The sequence below is a fragment of the Pongo abelii genome, chromosome 4 (genome assembly GCF_028885655.2).
Source record: "Pongo abelii isolate AG06213 chromosome 4, NHGRI_mPonAbe1-v2.0_pri, whole genome shotgun sequence".
Classification (NCBI taxonomy): Eukaryota; Metazoa; Chordata; class Mammalia; order Primates; family Hominidae; genus Pongo; species Pongo abelii.
Genome location: NC_071989.2, coordinates 96,414,400 through 96,441,358, shown reverse-complemented (window position 1 = coordinate 96,441,358; position 26,959 = coordinate 96,414,400). Strand labels below are relative to the sequence as shown.

Sequence of the window (26,959 nt, the reverse complement as noted above, 5' to 3'; positions counted from 1 at the left end):
CCCTAAACCGTGGTTCTCATGTCTTTTTGCATCAAAGTATAAATATTTCCTTGCTGCAATCGAATCTGAGAGATTACAAAGCAGATGAATGTTATTTTTCTAGGGCTATGATACATTACATTTCTCTTACATAGTGCTGTGATTGTATCTCACTGCTGATTGTGTCTTACCAGACTTTGTGCTTTCCTTGGTTTTAAAAGTAATGGCAATGGTAAACACATCATAACAATAACTTTAAAATGTTAGTATTTAGTATTATGCTATCAGCTATTTTAATTCGAGGATAACCTAATAGTAAATCGTATGTGACTGTAAAACAACATTTTAAAAAATAGCTGCCATTGAAGACCTTCTTTGGGATGGCACACATAGTTCTGAATGTCCACAACAGTCAGAGGATATGCTATTCAAATTGGCATATCATCCTCAGTTGAAGGTGACATCTTCTGCTTTTTTTTTTTTTCAAAAATACCATTTTAAGGAAAAAATCAACTAATGAGGTTCATTTTCTCATGTGTCTCAGAAATAGATTCCAATGACAAAATGAATGGGAAGAAGAGAAAGTGAAAAAAGATGAGGAGGAGAAAAATGAGGATGAGAGATAGAGGAGGAAAAAAGGAGGAAGCGGAGAAATAGAAGAATCCAAATATATTGTAAAAAGACACTTTATTCAAATAAGTACACAATCTCACAGATGAATACTTTCCATGAATATTCTGACACATTTATTCAAATTTTTGAAATTTTACTTTATGCATGTTGTAATGTAAAATAGAGGATGAATCTCTTTATAATTTTATCTCATTTATGTTAAATACAAAGATATTCTAGATCAGAACTAACAAGATGAAAGTAATTTATTAAAAGTATGAAATTTCATTAAAGTATTATTTAATTTTTTTTGTGTTGGCATGATTGGTCTATTACCAACAACCTTCAAGGAGCTCACTCTTTTATAATCTTTATTCCTGGTGCTTGATTTTCCTCTTTATATCAATCCACTATGTGTTCCACAATTCTAATCTCAGATTTAAAAAATAAACGGTCAAAGGGAGTGACAAAATGTTTGAACTGCTTTCAGAGGTTTGATGGTATGACCCAGAAGAGATAGAGATTGCCAGAATTAACATAACAGAGGATTCAATGTGCTCCTGTGAGAAGCATTGATTGGGGTGGGAACACAAGTCTGTTTCAAGCTTTCTGTACTGGTAGTAACTACTCACAGCTTCTACTCTTGCTTCTTAACCACAGCTTTCCTTTTTTTTTTTTCTTTCTGGGGCTATAAGGTTTTTATTTGATTTCCATAATTTTCCACCTGTATCTCCTTTTTTCTTATAATGAAAAATTTCAGTTCTGTAAGATACCAATATAATGACTTACTTGCTTTATCTCATAATATATAAACAGTTGCAAAATATGAATAACAGTACTACAACTAGCAATATGATGACTGCTTAACAGCTAAAGATTATTTTTAGGGTTTTTTTTTTTTTTGCCGTGATTATTTCTTAAGGTATAAAAAGTCAAATTACTACACAGCTTTCCTTTATAATGGGCAACCAAGTACCATAGGTTGAAGGGCTACCCTTCAGCAGTTATAGCCTCACTTGAAAACCCGGTTGACCTCTGCTAAGAGCTTCCACTTAGTGGTTGGTAGTTGTGTTCAGACTCTGCCTCTGCCACTTACTAGCTCTATACATTTGTGAAAGCCATTTAATGTCTCTGCCTCAGTTTTCAAATTGGAAAGAAGAGAGGGAGGAAGAAAAACAGAAGGAAAAACCCTTTTTTACATGGTTGTTCTCAGACTAAGAAAAAATATATAAAGCATTTACCTCAATGCCTAGAGCTGAAAAATTATTAAGTAAATGGTAACTATATTATTTAGCTCATGAGCCAAATTCTTTCCAGATAAAATTTTTAAAAACCAATAGAAATAAAACTTGTCACGTAAAAACAATTTTCAACCTTCAACAGAAATATATGGGCAGGTAAATTCTGTCTTATGCAAACTTTTGTGGTTCTTATAATTAACCGGAGGAGGAAAAAGATTTACAATGTATTTTGTGGGGGAGGGGCGGGAGTGGCAGTGAGGGAGACAAGAAATATGTAGGGAAAATCATCTTAGAAAAAATAAAGCTTCTTAAAATTGATCTAAAGCAGAGGGGGGAAACTGAGGCCGGGAGATTATTACTCGTCCACGCTCACAGGGTGGGGTGGGGCAGCGTTCTCCAGGGTTTCGCCTTTGCCGAAGACCCGCTCCACCTTCTTTCGACCCAGGTGCACCTGTCGGGAAGAGTATGCAGTCCTCAGTGCCTGGGCCAATCTCACAAGCCCTCGTCTGTTCCAGGAATTGCAGTCCAAGCTCAGTCCTCTCTCCATCCCGGGGCGTCCTAAGCGTGTCTTTGAAGCGCACTGTGGAGTTTCACTCCGAAAGTCCTCCTTATAGAGCAACTCCAAGGATGGGCTGAAAAGCACATAGAGAAAATGGAACAATGCGAAGTTGGAAGGTCCGTGCGGGTGGCAGCGCCAGTGTGGGGATGAGATGCTCACAGGACGGTTTTTAGGCGGCTCACAAGGGTTTTTTCTTTTCTTTTCTTTTCTCTTTTCTTTCTTTCTTTTTTTTTTTTTTTTGAGACGGAGTCTCGCTCTGTAGCCCAGGCTGGAGTGCAGTGGCGCGATCTCGGCTCACTGCAACCTCTGCTTCCCGGGTCCCGGTTCAAGCGATTCTCCTGCCTCAGCCTCCCGAGTAGCTGAGATTACAGGCGCGCGCCACCTCGCCCAGCTAATTTTTGTATTTTTAGTAGAGACGGGGTTTCACCATGTTGGCAAGGCTTGAACTCCTGACCTCGTGATCCGCCCGCCTCGGCCTTCCAAAGTGCTGGGATTACATGCGTGAGCCACCGCGCCCGGCCTTACAAGAGTTTTTGAAGGCTCCGTTCCCGAAGACTGAGTGAGGTATTCGATATCCTCCTCCCTCATTGAAAAGTTGTGTAACAGGAATCTAAGTTCACGCCGTTTGATTCCCAGGACTTCTCCAAGCCGCACTGTAGAGCAGGAAAATCGACTAATATTACTGCTCAGATTATCGTCATCGTGGCCATTTAAGATGGAATGCGACATCAAGGGTAAACTAGGCACTGAAAAACTCACTTTCAGACCTCCCTTCCGTGCCTCAGTCTCCGGCCGGTCCTTTTCCCCATTCGCCATTCAAGCACTAAAATTTTGCAGTTTGAGAAAAAGAAAAGTGAGGAAAACACAAGAGAAAAAACGCGAGGCTTTTCGGGTTCTTTTTTATATATGGAATAGCTTATATAGTCCAATTTTATTTTCTAAATCGCCCCACACATAAAATGTATAACTCTAGCCAAGGCGAAGGAAAAAAGAAATGTAATAGTTGGGAGCAGAGAGAAATAGCCAGCACCACACCCCAGTGCAGAGCCGAGGCGCGGAGCCTCGGGTCGCCCCCTCCCGCTCCTCTGACCCAAGACGCGCCAGGTCTTGGACGTCCTCAGTCTGCGACACGTTCCCAGGACGGCTCATCACCTATTATCTTGGACTCCAGATTTTGTGTGTACATGTGAAAATTTTCCACAAGAAACTGGGAAAGATTGTCGGTCCTGTTCCCAGCGGGTGGGGGCTGGTGGGGGATTCTTGTCTGTCTTTGAGTCTTTCCATCCGCACCAGCAGCTAACGGACAACAGGGTGGGGGTGGGAGGGGGAGTGTAGGGGAGACGACTCGGGGGTCAGGTTCTAAGAGACTCTGGGAGGTAAAGTGTTCAAGTCCAGTCTTTTCTAAATCTTACTGGGGGAAAACCCTGAACAGGAACCATTAGAGAAGAAGGCGACCTCTCTAATAACCCCTATAATAACAGGGCCGGGCTGCTGGGCATTGTCAACCGGGAAATAACTCGGTCGCTGCTTTTCTGGCGAAGACGTGCCATAGCCTGGGATAGTAGCCTGGGGTCACAGGGCCACACCGAAAGCCCTCATCTCTCTCTACCTTCTCTCTGCAGAAAAAGCGTGAGGCTGCTCCTCATTGGCACCCACTTAGAAGTTGGTTGATGAAGACTGCAGTGCGCACTCCCAGCAAGGGTAAAACTGGCACATTGGGGCCTGAAATGGGGTCCTCGGTGCCTGGTAGGCTCAAGTATGCCCTTGGTAATTTCCAGCTTACAGAGAAAAGAAGAGCGTTCACTTTGTTTCTGGTGGTAGGGTGAAAAGGGCAGCTACGTGGCCAAAGGTGTGTGCCCAAGTTTGCAAGGGCCCAAGCTAATAGGGACTCTGATTTGGAGACTGCTGGAACTTGAGCACTGTTTGTTCTCCACTTCTGGTCCTCTTGCTTCAGGTGTGCGGTTCCCTGGCCAACAGGAGGTGGGTCCTTTCTGTGCGCCCCAAGTGGTGCCAAGAGTGATTCGCGCCACTTCCTGGAGGCATGGAGGTTAAGCAAGGCCGGCAGGAATGTTAGTGAATCCTTGCTTGGGGGTCCGCACGGTTTTGTTTGTTTTGTTTTTCTGACTCGATTCCAAAGTTGGTGGATTTTTCTGCTCTGGGGTTACAGGGAACTCCCGGGGCGCAGTGTAGGGAAGGTCAAGGAAAACTACTGCTCTCCCATAGGCGGTTGCTGTGTGAGTCACGTCTGGGCGTTTTAAAATTGAACATTGTTTTGCTCGCTGTTTAGTTTTCTGAAAAGACCGTTTCTTAAACTATTACAATTCAGTTATATCCATTAAGAATGTATTTCTGTTGTAATATGTGTTTAATGTTTGGGCTTTATAAATGCTATTTCCCTTAAGCAGCTCTCAGTCCTTTCTTTGGACCACAATAAAATACAGTTCTTAGAAATCTTCGGTTTCCCTGAGTTCATTTTCATCGCGTGTTCCTCATCCTGCCAGATTACACGTTTTCCCTCACTGCGAACTGTCAGCCTTATTCCGAGTATAGCCACCACTGACTTCTGACCCTGGACGGTGTCATTCACAGGGGACCCTTAACGTCTCCGGCCGAGAAAGGAGGGGACGGTAGCTCCCTCTCTCGGCGGAGCTGAACCCCTACCCCCTCCCTCCTGTGACCCGAGACTACTGCGAGACCCGGACACCGCCAAGTGGGGCGACGATTCGCTCTTACAGCAGCTTCCCGACCTCTGCTAACTCCCAGGCCATTTCCGAAGGCACAAAGGGGAGAAGGAAAAGTTCAGAGAGCAAACATTGCTCTCCAGCCTCCCCCAACTTCCAGTTCCGTTCTTCCTTCCCCTGCTGTCCAAACTTTATACTGTCCACCAGGGGAGACTGCCCCCCGACTCGGCTGTCCCTCACTAACGCGGTGGTCCCCGACCTAGGCTCGCAGATGCGCTTCCCGAGGCACGTGCGGGCGCAACAGGGTAACTGCGCTCCAGGCGTGGAACCCCAGTCCTGAGCGATGTGAAACCAACCCCAAGCGGGCTGTGCTCACAGTTTGGGAAGAGGCAATGTCTCTGAGCCCCCATATCCACCCCTCCCCCAACCCTTGAGGACAGATTCGGGTACCGCAAAACCGCCAGGCACAGAAGGCAGGAGAGCTGGGACGGACAGGCTACTCCCGGGGAGGGGATCACCTCCATGTTCCTGCTCCAAGCGGCTGGTAGCTGCTAGTAATTCAGACTTCTGCCCTCGGAGGAAGAGTGCCAGGGAAGAAAGAGACTAAGAAATCTTCAAACGCCCATAGAACAAGACCCGGGAGGAAGGGCCCAAGTGGGTGCGGCCGTCGGCGAGGTCAGCTTAGCCTGTACTGGACCGTGGAACCCTGAGCGCTGGGGATGTGGAGTCGCGGGATTTTACTGGGCCTCGCCAGCTTCCACAGTCTGCTGCGGTCTGTGGAATGGGGAAGGATAAAATACAGACTTTGGTTTATTTTAAAAAATGGTATTCTGTCTGAACTACCAGGTCCGTGGTTTGCTTTTGGCGCTTGCAGAAGAACCAGGACGATCTTTCCAAAAATTTCTGCACTAGTTTATCTAACCAATGAAATAAATGAAGGTTAAAAAACCAAAACAGATCATTTTCTCCTCTTAGCCTTTTATTTTATTTTTGTTAAGCGAAGGGGTTCGTTTGTTCTTATTTTTGTCTTCTTATTTGCCTGAGGGGTGTGAACTCAGGAGCATCTGGACCTTTCCACACATCATTTGTTCGATTACTTTCTTGTTGTTGACCCAACTAAGCTTTTTACTTTTTTTTTTCAATTCTTTACAGAAAAAAAAAAAAATCTTGGGAGTACTGATGAACTTTGTTTACAGAATCACACTCCGACTCCTTCCCCTGAATGGCTGGTGCCTCCGGAGCTTTGAAAGCCCTGCTTTTCTCTAGGTTCAGAAACCAAAGTTATTTACGCTCACTTCTCAAACCCTTTCCATATGTTCTTCTCTCGCTGGAAAAACTGATAAGTAACAATGTGTGTGTGCACGCCCGCTTAAATTGCGTTTGGATTTCAGATACATCAGAAGAGCTAAGGTCTTTGCTCGACACCACTTGCTGACGGCTCTTTCTCCCTTAAATTGGGGACTCGTGTCCCTCCCTTGCATTGGATTCAGAGGAGACACGCGAGCAGCTCCTCAGGAAAGAGTTTTCTCCGCTACACGCTCACTCGCGCTGCATATCTCCTCATGTCCACTAGAGGTCACTGGCCCCTCGCGGCTCACGGCGCTACCGGCCGCCTCCAGCTCCTGAAGCTCAAATTAGCCGCGCGTTAATTAACACCCGAGTCCATCAAGGCGCGTTGCTCAGTACAGTACTCCAGCAGGGCTTATATAGACAACCCAAACCCAGCCAAAGCAAACCTCCCCAAATCCAACATTTCCTGCATGTCCAAAATGGGAGACAGGCGCCTGAGTAACCCGGGGCAAGGTATAGTGCCATCACGCTTTAACTTTTGTTCTGTGGGGCTTGCTAAGTTGCTGTGAAGATAACATTCTCTGCGAGCGCAGGTTCGGAGGGGCCCGGCTCCGTTCTCCAGCTCTTCAAGGCTGGGCAGCGTGAGTTTTGGCCCCCGCAGCACACTGGTCCTCCGAGCGAGTTTCTCCAACACGGTCGCTACGGGGAAGAGGGGCGCAGGTCCACACCGTCCTAGGCGCACACGAATGTAAAAGGAGAATATTTGTTTAGGATATGATGCACAAGAAAATGCCCAGATGTGGAGAAAAGAAATGTAAAATATGACGTTTCTCCTGCCTTTTGATGAGAAATGGGGAAGGGGCGGGGGTTGACGGTGGAGACGGACGCCCGGAATTGACCCCGGTGATTTTAACGCGGGAGCGAGGGGGGCGGCTGCGATGTCCAGAGAAGGTCACTGCCTCTTGCTCATTGTGCGTGTGTGTGTGTGTGTGTGTGTGTGTGTGTGTGTGTGTGTGTGTGTGTGTGTGTTTAAGGTCCACACGAAGCTTTGGGTCTAGCTTTTATTTTATTTTATCTCAACCAAAGCTCAATAAGCATTTCCCACTACGGACTGGGAGGAATTAGTCACGTCTCCAGGGCCTCAACGAAATCCTTAAGGACTGCATGAAACCAAGCCCGAGTTACATTCCAATAGCGCTGTCCACGTTCGTGATATTTGTAAATCGCCATGACGAGTCCCTTTGACATGGTGCCCTAGTGAGTGGAAGGGTCGCCTCTACAGCTCTTAATTCTTTTGAGAAAAAATCTTGGAAACATTAATTCGCGTTCTGACAAAAGGGTTTACAAGGCTCGGGGTCTTTTGCCTTAGCGGGGAGCAGGAAGTTTGGGGAGGAACAGTGTGGATTCCTAGGAGTTTGGGGGTTGACCTTTTTTTTCATGGGATCATTGGTGCAGACCCCAAAGATCGGGAAGGTCGGGCCTTTACTAGAGAGGGATCCAGCGTGTTAACCACCGTTTGCCCCAACTGTTCAGCCGTAGGCAAAATTAGCCTGCCGCGCCCTCATTGCGGGATGGGGCTTCTCCTGGGTTGGTTTAATGATGGCCGATTAATGAAGCCATTGTCCGCCTTCAGGGGAAAGCAGCAGCCGGGGCGGGTTATGGGCCGCATCCACGTGTTAGGCCCCGCCGCAGGCACCTCCAAGGTCCGCATCAATAGCACCCAGGGGGCGGGCGGGAGTGAGAGCTTCCGGCAGCCCCGCGGCAGGTGAGTCCTCCGCTCGTGACGGGGTCGGAGGGGGCATCCCTGGATGCCCGCCCCAGTCTGGAGCAGCAAAGGGCGTCCAGTGCTTCCTGATAAAGCTCTGGGGCTTCGAAACTGCGGCTATTTTTTTTTATCGCGGTCCCAAATTATTAGGGAGCCACCCTTGGAGCATTCCCTGCAGAATCCAATCCCTACCTGAACCCCTAACGAGGGGCCGCCCCCCATCCCACACTTCGTTCCTTTTCCCCTTCGCCTTCGGCTTGGGCGCTACTGAGCCGGCGTTTCAGGTTGGAGCAGTCGCCAGAACCTGATTTAGCTCCAGGGCAGGCACAGGTGTCAGCTTGAACTGGCATTATGTAATGGATTTGGCAGCCCTGGCTCTTACCAAACGGAATTAAGAAAGGTGGGACTTTCCTTTTCTTTTCTTGACCTTTTCTTTTGACTACATCTGGTCAGGTGTACTCAATCCGTGGCAGCAGGTGTTATTGCAGAAAAAGACGAAGCGGAATGGCGGCAGAGGTTAAACCACTCCCAGGGAGCGGCCCAAGAGAGGCCCGGGGGCCCTGGGAAGAGCCTCAGCGACCCTTCCCTGAGCCACTCACCTGAGGCCGTAGCTGCAGGCGACCTGAATTTCAGGCGCAGGAGACTAGGAGGGAGCAGCCCCTGCTCCCTTTGTTTTCTGGCCAAAACCCCTCTTGTAGAAACTGTGGGGCTCCCTTCTGATTACTATTTGCCTTTTATTAGCCTACCTATCACCCCACGAGTGTGGGAGACTGTAAGTTTGGACCCAAAATCAGGACATTCTAGGTAAAACACCCTTGCAGGCGACAGGGAGCCCCGCCTTCATCTCAGAAGCGTTACCTGCGAGCAGCCTCCGCCAAGCAGGTCTCTAAAAATTAGCCAAACGGAGCCTCCCCCCGAACCCCTTCTAAGCTGCAAGACCACGGGGCTCTCGTCCAGGAGAATTTTAAAAAACAATTTTGGTGAGCTCTAGAAGGGAATTTCATACAGTCTCCATTTTATTAGATACAAAAGAAAACTGAGAAATGATAACATCTCCTTCTCCAAACTGTCAGTTTACTTGTGGGTACCAAATTACTGCCATGATGGAATTTGATGCTAAGGGCTGGTTTGAAGAGACCTAAGAGACTTTCGTAGAGACCTAAGGAAGTGTTTGAGCCTTAAAAGTGAAACGCTCAATTTTGGGAGTAGGCTTACTTTTAAATGATAAAAGAGAATAATTTTTTAAGTACCAATTCAAAGACTAAATTTGAGTCTCTGAGTTGAGTTCTAAAAGGAGCACTCATTAAAGGTGATAAGAAGATTTAAAACAAACATTTGGAGAGTTGTGGCAAAAGAGGCTGGTGTCTACATGGTTATTTACAGGTGACGTGCCATGTATCCAGACTCCTTAATTTGGACTGGTGAATTCAGCCCAAAACTCACACCTATAAAGACTTGAATAACAACAACTACACAAATAAAAATGTCTCTTTCTGGAGTAGCTTCCATTTGCAGAGGCTGCTGCCAGGAAAGCTGGTGAATCCTTTACACTGGATATTTACATGGGCCTGAAGTGCCCCAGTACCTGTGTGTGTTAACCGTAGCACAACGCCATGCAATGGCTACCTATAAATGACATTTAAAAAAATATATTGTAAGAGATAAGCAGGGAGAAGACTAACATCTGCCAGGATATTTTTTAAAACAAAGTTCAAACTAGCCCCATTACATATGTCATGGTCAAAACTGTTTGGTGGTGAATTATTTTTGCCTTCCCTGCTGTTGCCAAAGCCATTGATGATCACAGGAGACCTCAGCGAAAGGAATTAGGAAGCAGCACTCTCCCCCACCTTTTTTTCCAAACGCACATGAGTTTCTTCGTGAATTCCATTTGCTGGATCTCGTCTGCCAGCTGAAGATCCTGTACTGATCTGGGTAGGGACCAGCCCCCACAAGCAGCCGTCTGTTCCTGAGCAGAACTTGGAGGTGTAACTACATTTTCATGCCAACAGGACAAAATGATTTCGCTCAGAATCAGGTTGTGTTTTCAAGTTACCTTTCCTGTCTAATCACGTGGTGCTGAAAAGACTGATAACCTTAAAGCACACTCCTCAGTGCCGGCACCATAGAACTTAGTTGAGCTTTGGGGGCTTTTCTTGAGTACTTATAAAAGATTCCACACCTTCCAGAGGGGCAGGTTGTACGTTGTTGGGACATCAGCGGCTACTTGGTGTCTAATTCAAGCCTTCAGGTGTTTTACTAGTTAACAAGAGTAAATTTCCCAGGTTGTAAGTGGTTTAAGAGGGGAAAAAAGAAATGCAAATTATCAAATTGTCTGTTTAAAACATAGTTTTGCAACTGCTAAGTTCTACTTCAACATAAACCCAAATTTCTTTTGTCCTCTTCAATAATAAATTACTTCTTTTATATAATTGTTCTGTATATCAAAGCTGTACCTTATTGAACTCCTCACTCTCCTCCTTGCAACCCAATCGTGAGGCCTCATTAAAACACTGGCTAATAATTTTAAAGAAAAAAAGGCAAATTCTCAAAAATGATATTCAATATGCAGGGCAGTTTAATTATTTAGTAACTGTTAAACAATGAAAAGTGTTTTCTCTCCACCATGCCATTGTACTATAGCCTGAATATTGACCTTACACAAATAACCATTTTTCAACGTGTGGCGATCCACCGAGAACGAACTCTTGGCCTCAGAAACTGAGTCTCAAACAGGGCGAATTCATGGGGGTGGGGGTCCCGATGTGTTTAGAGTGTGTGCTCCAGACACTGCGAACACGGATGCGGGCTGGGCGGGGGTCTGCGTGCTCTTTACTTCCTCTGTTATCACTGTTGTCTGAAAGAATTTTTAAAACACCACCTGGGTTGGTAAAATATCATCCTCATTTAATACAGTGCGTAACCGGCTCGTTCCGCTGAGGGGATTTTTTTTTTCCTACAACTAACATAATTTTCAAGGAGCAACTTCTTTTTGTTCCATTTTCCTTCAAAACTATGCTGGGCACAAACTAACAACATTTTATCATTCTTATTCTGAAATAAGATTCGGCAGGTAAGTGAGTCTTAAAACATGCCAAATGTCCAGCAATCTACCGTTCAGAGATTCCTTATGCCACCTTTGTAACTGTGTAGCAACAGTAATCCCTTAATTAAGTATACAAATGTACAGTTTACCAACCCATCTAGTGGTTTCACTGGAGTGGGAGAAGGGAGATGGTTACCGTCACATCATTGTTATTATTTAAACTGCTAGGGGAGAATATAATTGTTAATAAAAGCCTTCTTCTCCACGCCCCTCAAGGTTCCCTCCCCCTGGCATTTTATGACGTGCCATCCACAATGAATGTAAGTAGAATTATGTCGATCCTGGGAGCCTACTCTCTAAATATAATGTCGCACAGGTCAGCAAGGAAATGCAGAAGAAAATTACTGTATTTAGGGGTAGTTGTTTGAGAAAATATGTATTTACAAGTGTGGGGTATCGGTATTAAAACTTTGTCTGTTTATGAATGTGTGTGTGTGTATGTGTGTGTGTGTACAGAGGGAGTTCTATAAACGGGTTGTGTGCATCCGTTTCAGAATCCTCGTGTTTGTACATTAAAAGGCTGCCATGTAATCATTCCATGGGGCTGGTTTAGTGAATTTAACAGAGAACTAATGGGTAGTCTATGTTGAAAAGCATGGTCCTATTTTTTAATCCCATCACGTATTGAAGCGGTTTTGTGAGAGTCTGCGGCTTTCACCTTTATCCATCGTGGATGCTCTTGTTCGAGAAATCCATTCCAAACACTTTTAGTTCCTGATCATTGCTAAAATGCTTTCGCTTCTTTCTATGCAACTATTCTTTATTTTTGGCCTATTTTTGTCAGTCTTAGCAATAATGATAAACAATCCTTGCTGCATTGAATCTCACTTGAAATGATCCGGTGAACCCCTGCCTTGGTCCTTGCTGCAAACTGTAATCTCAAATACTGAATATGGTCGGACTTGGTCGTGGGATCCAAGCTGCAGGAGACCGAAGCTACTTTTTCGTTACCTTCTTTCTAGCCTGGAGCGCGCGCGCTATGTACACACACACACACACACACACACACACACACACACACCCCTCGGTAAAAGCAAGCTGAGATGAGGTGAGGGGGTGTTCCAATGTGAACAGAGACGCAGGGTTCGGGCGGAGGGAGCCTGGGCAGTGGAGAAACCGACGCCGTGAGCAGTGCCGGGACCACGGACTATGACTAAGGTGGGCGCCCCGCGTCCAGGGCGAGGACGCGCGGAAGCTGCGCGAGCCTCCGGCGCTTGTCTGAGATGCAGAAGTGGATGACCGGGCTCCCGGGAATAAAATCAAAGTTCCGTGGAGCTTGGAGCTCTTTGACAGCCACGCTTGTCCGAGCTGAGAACCCTCCGTGGTTCGAGCTCGCGCGTGGAGCGGCCTCCAGCGCTGGGTCTGTTCGGGCAGAAGCCCATGAAGGGGGTCCCGCGGCGCTAGCTTTTGTACGGCCCCGCCTTGGCAAGCCGTGAGCTGACGCACCGGCTCCCCCGGGACGCTGGGGGCGTCGCACCGCAGCTGGGTGGGGAGCAATTTATTCCTCGCCGTCCCATCCCAGCCCATCTTTGGTTACTCCACCCTACCCCTCCCATCCCTCCTCCTCCTCCTCCTCTTCCTCCTCCTTCTCTAACAACGCCCTCACTACCTTCTGATTCTCCACCTCCTCTTCATCCTCCATCCCCCTTTTACTTCTCTCTCCCCCTCTCTCTCCTCCCTCCCGCCTCCTTTCTCCCTCTCCCCCTCCCTCTCTCCTCTGAATAAGCAAGCTTTTGCCTCTAAAAGTCACAAGTAATCCTCGTGTGTGACAGAGAGAGAGAGAGAGAGAGAGAGAGAGAAACGAGCTGGCGGAGAGGAGCAGAAGGCAGGAGGGGAAATCTGGCACAACGGCTGGGAGAGGAAACTTGATGCTTCTGGGCCACCATTTGCCAGGGCCTCGCTCGAGGTAAGTACACTGGGGGCCCGCGGAGTCCGTACCTGTCAGGGTCCAGCCCCCGCCCATAGCCGAGAGATGGGCACCCTTACCTGGGCTATTCAAATAATGATCAAAATGGAACGGGGATGGGATGCGGGTGAGGGAGTGCTCCAGCCGGAGGGCCCGGGGCCCAGAGGATGATGTGCGCCTGGAAGCTTGGACCCCGGGCTCTTGCCCCTGGGCACCCTGTGCCTCCAGCCAAGGTTCCGAGCGACTGCGGGGGGCTCCAGCTATCCGATATCCCTTCCTAAGTCGCGCGTTCGACAGCTCCCTCCTTTACACACCCGCGTGCAAATGAGCCGCTGCTCTGTCATGAAGTGAGAATGTGAGCCTCTTTCAAACCCTAGAAAAGGAAAGTTTGGTAAGGCGGGGGCTGCGCAGATCTGCTGTTCTCTGGAACCTAAACTGGGAAGCCTAGACTTGCGCAGAAAATTAATAGTTTTCCATTTTTCTTTTAAAAAATTACCTTCAACGAAAAATTGTGTGTATTCAAAAAAATTATTGGATTACCATGTCTGATCAGCTGCTGATGACCTACCAATAAGCGTTTTAAACACACATGCACATTCACGCGTGCGCGCGCGCGCGTACACACACACATGCACACACACACACACACACACACACACACACACACACCCCAGGGGCTATGTACAGTGAGGAAGGCCGTCATAAGTAACTAAGAATTCAGAGGGAGTCGCAAGGGCTTTTAAGTGTGTAAAGGCTGTGTACGTGTCCTCCTTGTTACAGAGAGCAGAGGGAGGGGGCAGAAGGAGTGCGCGTCGGCTCGGCGTTTTCGCTGTGCCTGTGTGTTTCGCGTGTTGTCAGCTGGCTCTGGTTTCTAAGGGCTGAGCGCTGCCAGGGGCGGGGGCCAGCATCCACCATCCACCTCGGCACCCTAGTGGTGAAACAGGACTCATTTGTTTGGTGCAGAGCGGTGACGACCTAGAAGAGACTGGAGTGTGGTTAGGTCGGCCCCCTGCCATCCATTACACCTGCGGCAGATGGCTCAAGTGGTAGAATGGTTTTGTTTGCCGAGATCAAGAAAGGAGGAGGGGAAAGCTAGAGCCTCGCCCCACTCAAAAGAAGTACCATAAAGAGCCAAAGAAATGAAAGAAGCCATATTTGTACCATCAAAAGCAAGAATGTTGCTGCCTTCCAGGAGTGAACCTGGGCACGTTAGTGACTTTGGCACCTGGCCCGAATTGATAACGACTGAATTTTAGAACCAACATTTTTCAAATGTATTTTTGATGAAATGCCTACTCCTCCCTACACACACACACCCACACACACACAACACACACACACCTATCTCCAGGCAGATGCACACAGGTGTCCTTGGAGCTCTACTCCCTGAAGCCAAACGTCAATAAGATCCTGCGGATTTCCAGATGAAGGAAGCCTCTTCTCTCCCCCCACTTTATTCAGTCGGCCTGCTAGCTTCCACACACAAGTCTCCTCTTGCAAGACAACCACCTGGCTGGAGTTTAGCCAGGTGTCAAATGTATCCATCTCATTTTCACATGCAATAATGTGCCTTTCTGATCAATCTTCACATCCTTGCATCCATTCCTTCCTCCCTGCTACTCAAGAAGCAAGAAAGGAGCACACACATCCTCCCAGGCAGTCCAGAGGAAAGGCAGGCGTGACAAAGAACACAGACACGGTCTAATGACAATTTAGCCTGTCTTCTATTCCTTAATTTTCTTGTTAAATAAGAGGAATGAAAAGAAAAATATATTGAGGGAGACCTAAACAGAAAGCCTTGTAAGCCTTGTCTCCTCCCTTACTTCACACAGTCATCACGATAACACCCATACACAAATTAAATTTATGAATATGCTTATTCACATTTCATGTGAAATAAAAAATTATTTTGCTGGCCTAATTTTCTGTACTGAACAGTAAACATTCCTTCTACTAGAGTTTAATACACTAATGCTTTGGGGGTGACTAGTATGCAGAGAAATTCCACAATTTTTGAAACATAAATTCTATTTTTCTATCTTCTTTAATGTCAAATCAACATTTTTTAGTTAGTAAAACCAAAGAATATCAAACAATAAGAGTCCTTTCTAGCTAAGATTTTGAAGTCACAAATAAAGCTACATCCTAAAAAGCCAAAAGGAAAGGAAAAAAAAAATCAACTCCTGCATTTATCAAGGTGCTTTCAATACCCAAAAACACCTCTGAACTGGGTTTTGTTGATGGGTGCTTGTTGTGTGCCCAGTGTAATTTTTTAATAAATATTTTCCTGTCCTATGAATGTTTCCATTTTTATAAGGAGAAAGCTGACTTTGAAATGTGGTGGGAAACAGGATTTGTCAAGAAAAAATGCCAGTAGGATATAGCCCAATTTTATTATTAATAATATAGGTTTATTCATATATCATACAAACAGCTAAGAGTCTCTTCTTCGATGTGAATTCCTGTATTATCAGGACACAGTCAAATCCACTTGTAAGAAAATTTAAAAAGAAAAAAAATACTTGCAGAACAGAGTTGAAGTACAGGTTTCCTGGGCCTTTTAGTGATTTCTTACTAAATCACTAAGAGGGAGAGAGAGGGGGACCTGACCTAAAACTCTTGGCTTTAGAGACACTAAAAGCTTCCAATTGTATTTAAATAAAACAGAATTAGCAAACTTTTGTGACTGTAGAGAACGAAGACAAAAATTTAGTCCCAATAAGGTCTCCCACCTTCCAGGCAAAATCTTTTAGACCCTAGTTCTAACCAGTATATAAAGCTAAGAAAAATAATTTCCAAAATGAACTCTTGAAATTTGCATGGAAAAAAACTGTTTTTAATTCTGAGGTTTGTTAATAAGCAATATTTTACATAGAAATCTTAAGGAATGAAATTAGCTCAGATACCCCAGTGTTTCAAGGAAAGGGAATATGTTTTACTTTTGAGCAGGTTAGTATCAGAATCACACTCAGCCAGGTTTCATAGGCCCAAATGAGCCTCAGAACCTGAAAAGGGGAAAAAGAAGGCATCTTGGGGAGTAATGGAAGCTGAGGTTCCCCCCTCCTCTACCTGCTGCTGGGACCAACATCACATCTCCTTCCCATATGAAATGGCTATAAGCTATTACAGAAAAGACTAGATAAGAGAAAGTGAATCTGGAATACATTAATTGCTTCTTTGCCATCCCCAACCTTGCTGAGCTTTCATCAGCCCTACCTTGCCTTCACAACCTCTCTTACCTTCCCCAACATAAGCCAACAACCGAAGCCATGTCGCAGAAGATATATATGCAAATGTATGCACACATGTGTAGGTGTGTGTATATACGTACACACACATATGCATATACTTTATGTATATATTTGCTTTGGTATATATGCTTTAAATATATATATTTATATATACATATATACCTGTAGTTCTCAAAAATATCACCAGTAGCCCAAATTTGCCTTTATTTCAGGAGTAATTAAGAAGATTGTAATTCTTAAAGAAGAGCTACCAAATTTCACTCCCTGGCGGCAGTATCGGGCGCACTAAAGGTGCCCGAAGCTGGCTAGCAGGAGGGCTTGGCCGGTTCGCGTGCCCGGCGCCAACCGCTGCCTGTGAGTCTGTGTCCTTGACTCACTCATTTCCCCGCTTCAGGGAGGATAATGAACTCTTTTCTTTTCCTAATTTGTAAAGTCAGTGCTGAACTGGGGAAGGCGGTGAAGAGGCCTGGGTCATGAACCTGAGGAGGTCAAGGCTCCGACCTCTGCTTGGGTCTCTCTCATAAAACCAAGGGACGGTGGGCAACTGCGTCTGCGGGTTTCTCCGGTTCCCCAGAAAAAATGGGCATGCGTGTGTGCCTGTGTGTTCAGTTCCATCCTACAGTCCTCCCAGGGGTCTCCAGAAAGCTTGGCTTTGTCTTCTCCAGGGCGGACGAGTCCTAGAGCGGTCCGCAGAGCCTTCGGTGAAGTTTCCCGCGGCCTCCCAAGTCCACGGAGCCGGGCACCCAGTCCCAGGGCAGCCCTGACGGCCCAGGCGCGGTACCCATGCGGCCAGTAGGTGTCGCTGTTCCCCTGCCGGCGGGAGCCAGGAGCCCCGCGCGGGCCCCCAGCGCCACTCAGCCTTCTGCTCCCGGCAGGTTCGCAGACCCACCGGAGCTCCCGAGAGAGGGCCGCTCTACCCGCCCCCGCCCTGGGACCGTGCCCGTGCTCACCTGGCCAGCACCGTAGCGACACTGCCGGCCTAAGGAAGTACCTTCGGGGAGAGAAAGGAGAGACGGGTCTGTTGGGGCGAAACATGGGCCCCGACGGAAGCGGCTCCAAGCCGGCTTCTCTCGTGGCTCCCAACTCTCCCTCCTTTCTCTTCACGTGCCATGGGCGGCGGTGGGGCACTGAGGGCCTCCCGGTAAAATCCGAAGAGGGGAGATTCAACCGGGGTTCCATATGGGCTTTACGAATAAACAAGAGGTTGAAGATCCCAGCTTCGTGGGAGCTAGCTACAGAAAGAGTGGATTGGTTTCAATATTCTTGCCTCAAAAAAAAAAAAAAAAAAAAAAAAAGGGAAGAAGAAGAAAAAGAAGAAGAAAAAGAAAAGAAAGAAACCTAGGCCTGGCTACATGCGTGGGCTACATACCACCTTGTACACACATATGAACGCAGAAGTGCCGGGTAACCGCGATCGCGGTCCCCTCCCCAGGCCCAGGAAGGAGCCAGTATTTGGAATGTGGTTGTCTTCCCCAAAAGCATTGCTTGCCAAATATTATTTCCTCTTGGAAAACCTAGCAGTTAGCGAATCTTTGGAATCTGCATTGAAATGCTAGGTATTGAGAATTCTGCGCCCTTCTCTGGCGTCCTGCGGCTCCCTGCCTTCGGCCTCAGTGTGCCGCGAAAGAGATTATTAATCAGAGACGTTCTTTTTGTATGTGTTTCAAAAGAAGGGCGTTTGGCTTATGAATACCTAAAGGGACATTTACAATGGGTACATTCTATAGGTGACTGGAGATTTTAGTATGATTCTGATTGTTTTGTACAGGGAAATCACTGCTCTGATTTGAGAATAGGGAGAGGGAGAGTGCGTTGAATAGGCTAAATTCAGAATCAGGTGTTATTCAGAGTTAGTTTGCAAAATGGAACTGGCTATGTATTTAAATTAACGTCTAAAATCATATCTTCAGTCAAAATGTGACATTTTGCAGTAAAATTTTTAAAAAGATTCACATATTATCTGTAAAATTTAGGTAAAAGGAATAAATTCTTGAAGAAGAAAAACGTAACAATAAAATTTGAAACAGGAAGAAAAAATTTTTCACTTAAAGTCCAAAATATTTCGGAACACCTCTTGTTCCTGGCCCTGGGCCGCCATCTCACCATTTCAGAGGACATGGTTGGACAACTGCCGAGTCGTTAAGGCAAGCCTTAATTTTTACCGTGAGGTAGCCAACATCATCTTTAAATGTCATATACTTTTCGCTATGTTTCATAAAATGAGCTTCTTTCTGCCAAGTCCTATATCTGTTATACAATTCTAAATAATTATTTCTGATTGAGACGGCAAATTAATCATTCGGTGACGTGGTGGTGAGGGGAGAAACACGTGTCTCATTGGAGGTTGTGAAGTTCAGTGAGGTGGTATTTTTAGCTTGAAAAGTCCAAATTCAGATATTTGGATATTTCTCCCCCTCCCGCCGTTTCCCTACCCCGTCCCCATTTTACTCTCTCTTTAACTCAACCCTTTGGGTTCCCTTTCTCCTTTTTCTCTCCCTTTCTCGCTTCTGTCTTCTCTCTCCTCTTTACAGCGCCTCTCCCTTTTTCTCTCTCTTCTTTCCTCTTCTCTTCTCTCTCCTCTCATTTATTGTCTGATTCTATGTCAAGATAATATAAAAGTAGCAAATGGGAGACCCAGTACCCTCAGCAGACTCTCTCTCCACCGCGCGCAGGGCACTTTGGGGAGTTGTCTGTCGCTGCCAGGTTACCGGCCAGAGTGGCGGCTCTTGGTGCAGGGCATGCTGCTTTCGGAGGAGTTGGGGTCTGTGCGGGGTTGCGGGGCTTATTCAAATACCTCCCGCTGCTGCTGTGATTCGCAGGGACTCGGCCTCCATATGGTAATGCGGGGCGGGGGGTTGGGGGAGGCGCAGAAGGGAGGGGAGGGGAGGATGGGGGTGAGGGCGGGGTGGGAGGGGGCTCCGGCACTGCGCGCTCGGCTGCCGGGCTGGGACAGAGCACCCGGACCCGCGGCGGCAGCGGCAGCGGCAGCGACGCTACCCACCCTCTTCCCCAACACCCACCTAGCCAGCGAGTCACCGAGCCACGGGCCCTCGGGGTAAGCCACAGCGCGCACACGGCAGCGACGGTGACGGTTCACACGCTTCGGGTTACTACCATGCGCCAATAAGGGAGATTAGAAACAGAAAAGGAGATTACAGAGAGATCAGAGATAAGAGGTGTACCTCTCTGTGTTCCTTGTCACACAGCGCGCGCGCGCGCGCACATACACATGCATCTGTACACACATGCATGCTCAGACAGCCGTGCACGCACGCGTTCCTTGCTACTGCCATCTAAATATATGCACCGACACTCTATGCCCTGCAACGTGGCCGGTGTGTTTGTCCTGATCCTACATAAAGGCAGGCAGGTATGTGCGAGAGTCCAGGCAGGAACAAACAGCCACGCGCAATTTAACTGCAGCCAAACTCAAAGAGATCTTGAGCCTGCCGAATTGTTTCACTCAGCCAGGTGCCCCCCCCAGAAACCGGCTATTCTGCAATCAGTTGTGGAATCCTGCAGTTATTCATAAAATGTGCTGAAAATGTATTTTAGGCAACGTAATCTTGCTATATATGGCAAGGTAAAGGCGAACCTGAAGGATGAGTGTGTTTCTGCTTTTTAATGTCATACGTGTAGCCATCTGACCACTTTTTATTGGGTGACATATCATATGAGCACTTTGGTGTAGGCTTGGAAAAACTACAGCCAGAGGTAAGGCTGGAAATTCCATAAGAGTTAAGGGTGCTGAAAATGGATGCTGGATAGTCCAGCATGAAAGATGGCATACCGCTTTAGGTTTGAAGTAGGGGGAAATACGTGTGAATATTTATACGTGAAGGCCATTGGGGAGGGCTGAGTCTTGGCCTGAGTATCTGTGCAGGTAAGTCATTCATAAGAAAACTAATTACCTGTGCATGTACTTGGACTTGTTTAATTGAATAAGCTGCATGTGTGCATACTTGCTGTTCTTCGAGGGTTTGCAATTACAGATTGAGTCTTTTTTAAATGATAGCTTGGGGGAATTAAAAGGTGGAAAAAAGCCATCGTGCTGCATAGCTATATTGCCAAGAAAGAGAATCCGATCCTATAAACAAGATTACCATTGCTTGAAATCTAACTCAAGGCCTGTATATTTTAAGCTACATCAACTGGTTTAATATAGTCAATTGTTTTATTTGTGTATTTGCTTTCATTTCAAAGTCAGGAATCAAGGATGCTTTTCAGTCAAGATAATGTGCCTTGTTTCCAGCCATATTAAGATAAAAAGGAAACTCAGTAAATTTTGAATGCAGCCAATAAGGTACAACATACAACATGGTTGAAAATGTCTTCCTTGTAGAAGGCTGTCCATTGCTGTGTCTACCCATTTTAAAATATATATTTTTTTTCAATAAGAAATACTAGAAAGCAATAGGGCGGGGAATGCCGCACCTCTCAGGCAATCAGCACAAAAATTCTTTAGAAATCTTTGGAATCACTTCACTTATACATACATTATCTCGAAAGCACTGGCCCCGAACTGTGTTTCTGCTAATATGAAGTTAATTAGACAATCAAACTTTGAGCCTTGAGCGATGGGCACTACAGCCCATCAAGGTATGTCAAGAAAGAAAAAAAAAATGTGTCTTTTCTTTTATGACCAAACCAGGAGGTTATACAGCTGGCATTGCATACATGACAGATGTGCATATTTGTAACCTTAAATAAACAGAAGCAGGGAGGTAACTGTGTATATTATCTAGCAAGAGACAGCAGCAGACACTCGCCAAAAAAGACAGAAAGGGACAAGAGAGACACATAGACATAATAAAATAACAACAATAAAAAACCTCCAAAAAAAAAAAAAAAGAGGGAAAGGGAACCAATAAAACGACAAAACCTGAAATTTTCGCGAATTAAAAAATGCAAATATATCTTTACATATGCATCAGTATTAAAAATAATACACGCTGGAACCAACAGGAGCGAGAGCAAGAAGAGGAGGAGGAGGTGGAGGAGAAGGAGGAGGAGGAGGAGAGGTGGAGGAGGACGAGGAGGAGGAGGAGGAGGAGGAGGAGGAGGAGGAGAGGTGGAGGAGGACGAGGAGGAGGAGGAGGAGGAGGAGGAGGAGGAGGAGGAGGAAAGAATGGAGGCGCCGCGGAGCCCTGATTATGCATGGGCTGGAGCTGCCTCCTCTAACCTGTTCTTCTCCGAGCCGGGCAGCCGGCGGTCCTCAGCCGCCCACAGAACAGGAGCCGAAACAACCGTTCTCGAAGGCTACAGCGTTTATTTTTCTCTTTTGGGGGGTTTTGGCGGTTGTTTCAGGGGCTTGCCAACTGGCCCCTTTAATTAAAAGCTTCAATAAAAGGCGATCGCGCCAGGAATGCACCCGCTCCTCTTCGCGCAGGATTTGCATATTTTTTTAATGCCCTAATTTCCTTGATGTATGTAAATGTAGCCGGACGTAGAGGGAGACAGGGAGCTGACGTCAATGGACGTGACCTCGCAGCTAAACCTTGAACGTGAAGCCGGGATGGGGGAAAACACGGAACGGCAGCCGGCGGAGCCCGAGAGCGCGGGCGGCGGCGGCAGTAGCCGAGCCCAGGCCGGAGGTGCCAAGGGGCCAGTGCCGGCCCCGGGGGAGGACAAGCTGCCGCCTTCTTTCTGCACCGCGCGGCTCTCAGACTCGCCAGCCTTCCGGCCGCATACTCAGACTCTTGCCCTGAGCTTCCAACCCCACCACACACACGTTCTTTTGCTTCCCTCAGAAAAGCAACACTCCCCAAAACAACAAACCAAAACCAACAGATAAAACAGATGTTTTAGACCAATGCTCGGGTAGCTTATCAGAAAGAAGACTCTGACCACGGAACATATATATTTTTTGGCTTCTCTCCACAAGAAGAGGAGCGGGAGACCACAGACAACAGCAAATCACTCCTAAAACACGATAACTACAAGTGCTCCCTGTAGGGAGAGGTAAATCGCCCCGCCGACTGGTGAAGTCTTCTGGTTTCGGTACCTATTTACCTGTGCACTCATTATGCGCGTCGGCTTCATTAACAGCAGGGTCATGAGCGCGCGTTTTAATGTGATGGGAGTGCCGTGTTTTGTGTGTGTGTGTGTGTTGGGAGGTGCTTGCGCTAGGGAGTACCGAGGCAGGCGCTCTGAGCAGAGAGAGATCAGTCTTTCCATGGCCACGTCTGGGACTTATCTGCGGAGCCATCTAGGCCAGAGCTCCTAGACTGGGGTTCGAGTTCACCCCCTGTAAAAAGAGAGGCCAGAAAAGGCTTCCCCTGAACAGCCAGGTCCTTCCCATCGGATTCTTTGAGGAAGGAGGCTTGAAGTGTGAGCCATTCCGTAGCCGCCGCCTTGCCGGATTTGGCCTGGTGTTTTGCAGTTGAAACTCAGCGGCCTCAGCGCGGAGGTAGTGCCTCTACGAGACGCGGCCGAGGCCTTCTCATTCCCCTCCTTCCGCCCGCGGCAGCCCTGCGCGCCGGCGTGTGCGTGCCCGCGCAGCGGGCCGCTGGCACCTCCCTGTGCACATCCGCCCCCTCCTCTGCTCGCCACCTTCTCTGGGGCAGCTAAGAAATGGTCCTTGGCCTCTTCTGGGCCGGAGGGCAGAGCTACGAGCAGGCAAGAAAGGGGCGCCGGTGGCTGCGGTGGCGACTTCTCCGCTGTGCCCTCGGCCGCCAAGTCTGCCGTTTCATCGTTCCACCTCGCAGCCCCAGCTTTGTTTTCCTGACATGCTCGTGGCCATTGGGCCCCACGCCTGCGAGGGGAGTGTGTGCGTGTGCGCGGGGGGCGGGCGCGCGCGGCGGGTGGGGACTCTCCCGCCAAGGACACGCATGGCTGTCTGTCCTCCGGCTGCACTTGGCGGGAAAGCTAGGGGCCGCCGGCGGGGCTGAGCGCCAGCGGCTCTCATTACCGCCTCCCTGCTCCCCCCGGGCCGCATTTACATACGGGCCACTCGTTTGAATTTTTACGGCACTCTTCCCCCTCCCGTACCCGGTCGCACGCGCGCAGGCTCGGAACTACCACCCCGGCACGCAGACACCCGCGCCCAGGATGCGGCCAGCCCCAGGCGCGCAAACAGGCCCACAGGGGCCGACAGCACTCGGCGGGACGGATTCCTGCACCGCCTCCCCGCACCCGCGCGCCCACACCCCTGACAGCCTCTCCGCTTGTGTTGCAGGAAGCCCACCTTCCCCTCGAAGCCCCCACCCTTCTCTGTCTGCATACTTCCACCCCCACCCTCCCACATCTCTCCGTCTCTCTTTCCGTGGAAGACAGACGCGCGCGCGAGCGCGCGCACACACACACGCACACGCACACACACACACACACACCCGCTTTTCTTCCTCCTCAAATAGATAACCCCTATGGCGCGTCCCTGGTACCTTTAGAATAGCTCTAGAGTTTAGAGAATAAAATTCTTTAGAATGCATTGCTTGTCTTTAGCCAAACACATTTAACAACCACGACACAAACGGGGAGGAGTGAAGAAGGGGGACTTGAACCAAAAGACCTTTAAAAAAAAAAGTCTGCGAGTCAAAAGGTCATTCTCCAAGTTTGTAAATAAAATTGCAAAGGGAGTCCTTAAGAAAGGAAAGAAGGGGAAGAAGGTTAGGAAGACTCACAAGTTACATAAAACGGTGCATTGGAAAAACGACAGGGGCGATTCTGTAATAAAAAAAAAAGAAGAAGAATGTTAAGAAACCAAGAGAGGAAAAAAAAAACTGGAGGAAAAAATAAAAAGAGAAGAAAAGGATTAAAAAAAAAGAAAAAAGCAAAAGAAGTTTCCAAAGAAATTTGTGCTTTGCATCCTACAATAGGAAAATGTAGCCATTGCCTTCCTTCAGACGAGACATTTCTAATTTGTTCCGTCTGTCAGGAGGGGACTATGAGAGGTTTGGGTGCAAATTCATTATCTCTGGCAACGCAGAACGTAGTGTGGGGACTGAAAAAGACCGTGGCAATGGATGAACAATAGGGCTTCAGTTCATCAGTAACAAAAGCAGTGGGGAAATTGGTTGAGTTTCAGAGCACGTCCTCCTCGGCAGAGGGGGCTGGACTAGACCTTGGACAGCCCCCCCAAAAACTTGCCAAGCCTCGCACACACCACTTCACTCTCCACTCCGAGGCTCAGGGAGCAAGTGCCTGGCATGGGGGGTAAAAGTTGGCTTTTTTTTTCCTCCTTGGTCTTTTGCGCCCTTCTCACTCTCCCCAGAAGGGAAGACCCATTTAAACTATTTTAGACGCAATCAACCAAGAATCACCATGTGGAATTGAGCGGCAGTTTTAAATGTGTTGAGCAGAGGAGAGGAATGATGAGAAAAACATTTTTTTTTTTTTTTTGGAGACGCCGAAAGGAGCCTGTTTGTGTGCTGCGGCCGTGCTGTGACTCTGGATCTTGTCTTTCAGCCGGCGCCTCTGTTCCTGCCCAGCTGGATTTGGGGGGCAGCATTGCCTGGCGCAGGGAGATCAAGTGAGTATGGTGGCGGCCCTCAGGCTGCAGCTCGCCGGCGGCGCGAGGCCAGCAGTGCCCGCCGCGGCCCCGCGCCCGCACTCCTCACCTCGCCCGCTAGCCGGTGCCCGCAGAGTCCCGCTGCGGGCCGCTCCGAGGGCCAGTCCGGGGCTTTGCTTCAGCTAATTGATTGTGTGCCTCGGATGTTAAACCTGTTGATCTCGTGAGTTTTCTTAGCCAGTACTGTTAATTATCCAGCGGCTTGACCCCCAGTCGCAGAGAGATGCCAGGAAATCTTCGCGTTGGAAAAGGGAATTTTTGTATGTAATTTTGTGATGGTGGTGGTGGTGGGAGGGGCGGGGGCTTTTCCCCTTTAAACCTAGAGCAAAATGCACTTGTATTTTGCACTTCTGTATTCGAATTCGCATTTTGAATAATTCGCCTCCCTTTAACCGCCCCAAAGTTGCAATTACCTGGCAAGGAAGCGAGGGTCTGATTAGATTTTGGTGGAAAACTTAGTACAGTAGCTAAGTAGATCTGGTGGCTTTCCAATTCCCTTTTCTCTTTGCCTTTTGAATTTTGGGAGGTGAGAGGCCGCTTTACAGGGTTATCCCAAGTTCAGACTCATCAAGATGCAACCATCGTGATTAGTTATTGGTACTTGGAGCGGTTCAGCTTAAGACGCTTCTGGTATCCAAACGGAGCTGGGTCTTTGCGGTTTGCTTAGAGTCTAGACCCGGCTGAGGAAGGCAAGATCTCCTTTCTGTGGCCTGGAATTATCTGCAGGAACCCAGGGTGATGGGAACTCAGACAATGTATTTGCATTAGTGTCTGCGGCGTTTTATCTTGCAAATGTACCCGCGGTGCTTGAATGGGGGACTGTCTTGAGGGGTCAGGAGAGCAGTGGAATTGATCAGAAGTTAGACTGGAGGCTCTGTCAAGTCACGGCCACGGCCGGGGGCCCCGAGCTGTGGCTGCCTTGGGCCCAGCACCGCAGAGTCGGGTTCCGTTTCCTCCCTTTCTTGGTGTCCACCTCTGTCTACCACCCTCCTTTCTCCACCTTGGCACCGGTAATTAGGGCGCTGTCTCAGGAAGCGAGCTCCCACAGTCAGCATAATTAAACCAGGGCAATACTTTCATTTTGCAAAACCAATAGCCCCACCCCTCCAGTCCAAAATAACAATAAGCATAAAAAAATCATAAAAGCAAAACAACCTGTTTTGGGGAGTATTGAATTCCTGAATCTTGGATCGAGAGGGAATGGGGGAAGGGAATTTTTCAAAAATCCACCACTTTACAGCAATCAGGTTTTACATTATTCATTGATTTACTGGAGGAAAGAGCCAATCAGGAGCCATAGATACGGATGCACATCTCACGGTGCTGTGGCCTTACAGTAAACTATTTGCATCTTTCTAATGGAGTAGATATTTATCCAGGGATTGCCATTGTTCGAAAGGCCTGGAAATTCAGTTCCTTAAAGATTTAGAAAATAAGACTTTGTTCCAGACTTAAAATCCTTACATAGAAAGACTCTCCTCTTTGTATGGCAGGTTACAAGGTTCAAGTCCCTGATGTTTTTTTAAGAGTCCCTCTTCCTTCCAAGCTAAAAATAAAAGAAAAGAAGAAAGAAAAATTAATTTCTCAAACCCCTCCAGATTCTGCATATTTTGCATTCACATTATCATGCATGTCTCCATTTAAATGCAAATTAGCATATTTAACCCTGTGGGTGCTGAGACCTAGGATACATTGTACTGGGGTTTTATGGAATCTCTGGCATTTTAAGGAATCATGGTAATAGCAATATTTTAAATGAAGCAATATCTATATGACTTTATATGTATACATATATATAAACTGTGATCATTTGTTTTCTTGACTATTTTTCAGATGAGACTGCAAAGAAGCATAAAATGAATAGACAATCCAACCAACCAAAGGTAATTTTAAAATTTACATTTGATAAAATCCAAGTGGTGTACAAAATAGAGTATTATTTACTGGGCGGTAGGCCTGCAGTGGGTTGCATATCTCCTAATTCATGCTCTAAGTTTCTATATGTGCAGCCTTCTCCTCTAAAGGGAGACTTTGTATATTATATATCAAGCATAATACAA

General features: G+C 47.4%; 1 protein-coding gene across 1 annotated transcript in view; it reads left to right on the top strand.

Annotated features, from left to right (window-relative positions):
* Positions 1-17,939: 17,939 nt before the first annotated feature.
* LOC112133494 (androgen receptor-like) overlaps positions 17,940-26,959 on the top strand; it is a 141,997-nt gene continuing 132,977 nt past the window's right edge. Inside the window, exons 1-4 of the mRNA XM_054556380.2 lie at positions 17,940-18,117; positions 19,210-19,445; positions 24,797-24,860; positions 26,733-26,782. Coding sequence (XP_054412355.1) covers positions 17,940-18,117; positions 19,210-19,445; positions 24,797-24,860; positions 26,733-26,782 — 528 coding nt within the window. The remainder of the gene's footprint in view (positions 18,118-19,209; positions 19,446-24,796; positions 24,861-26,732; positions 26,783-26,959) is intronic.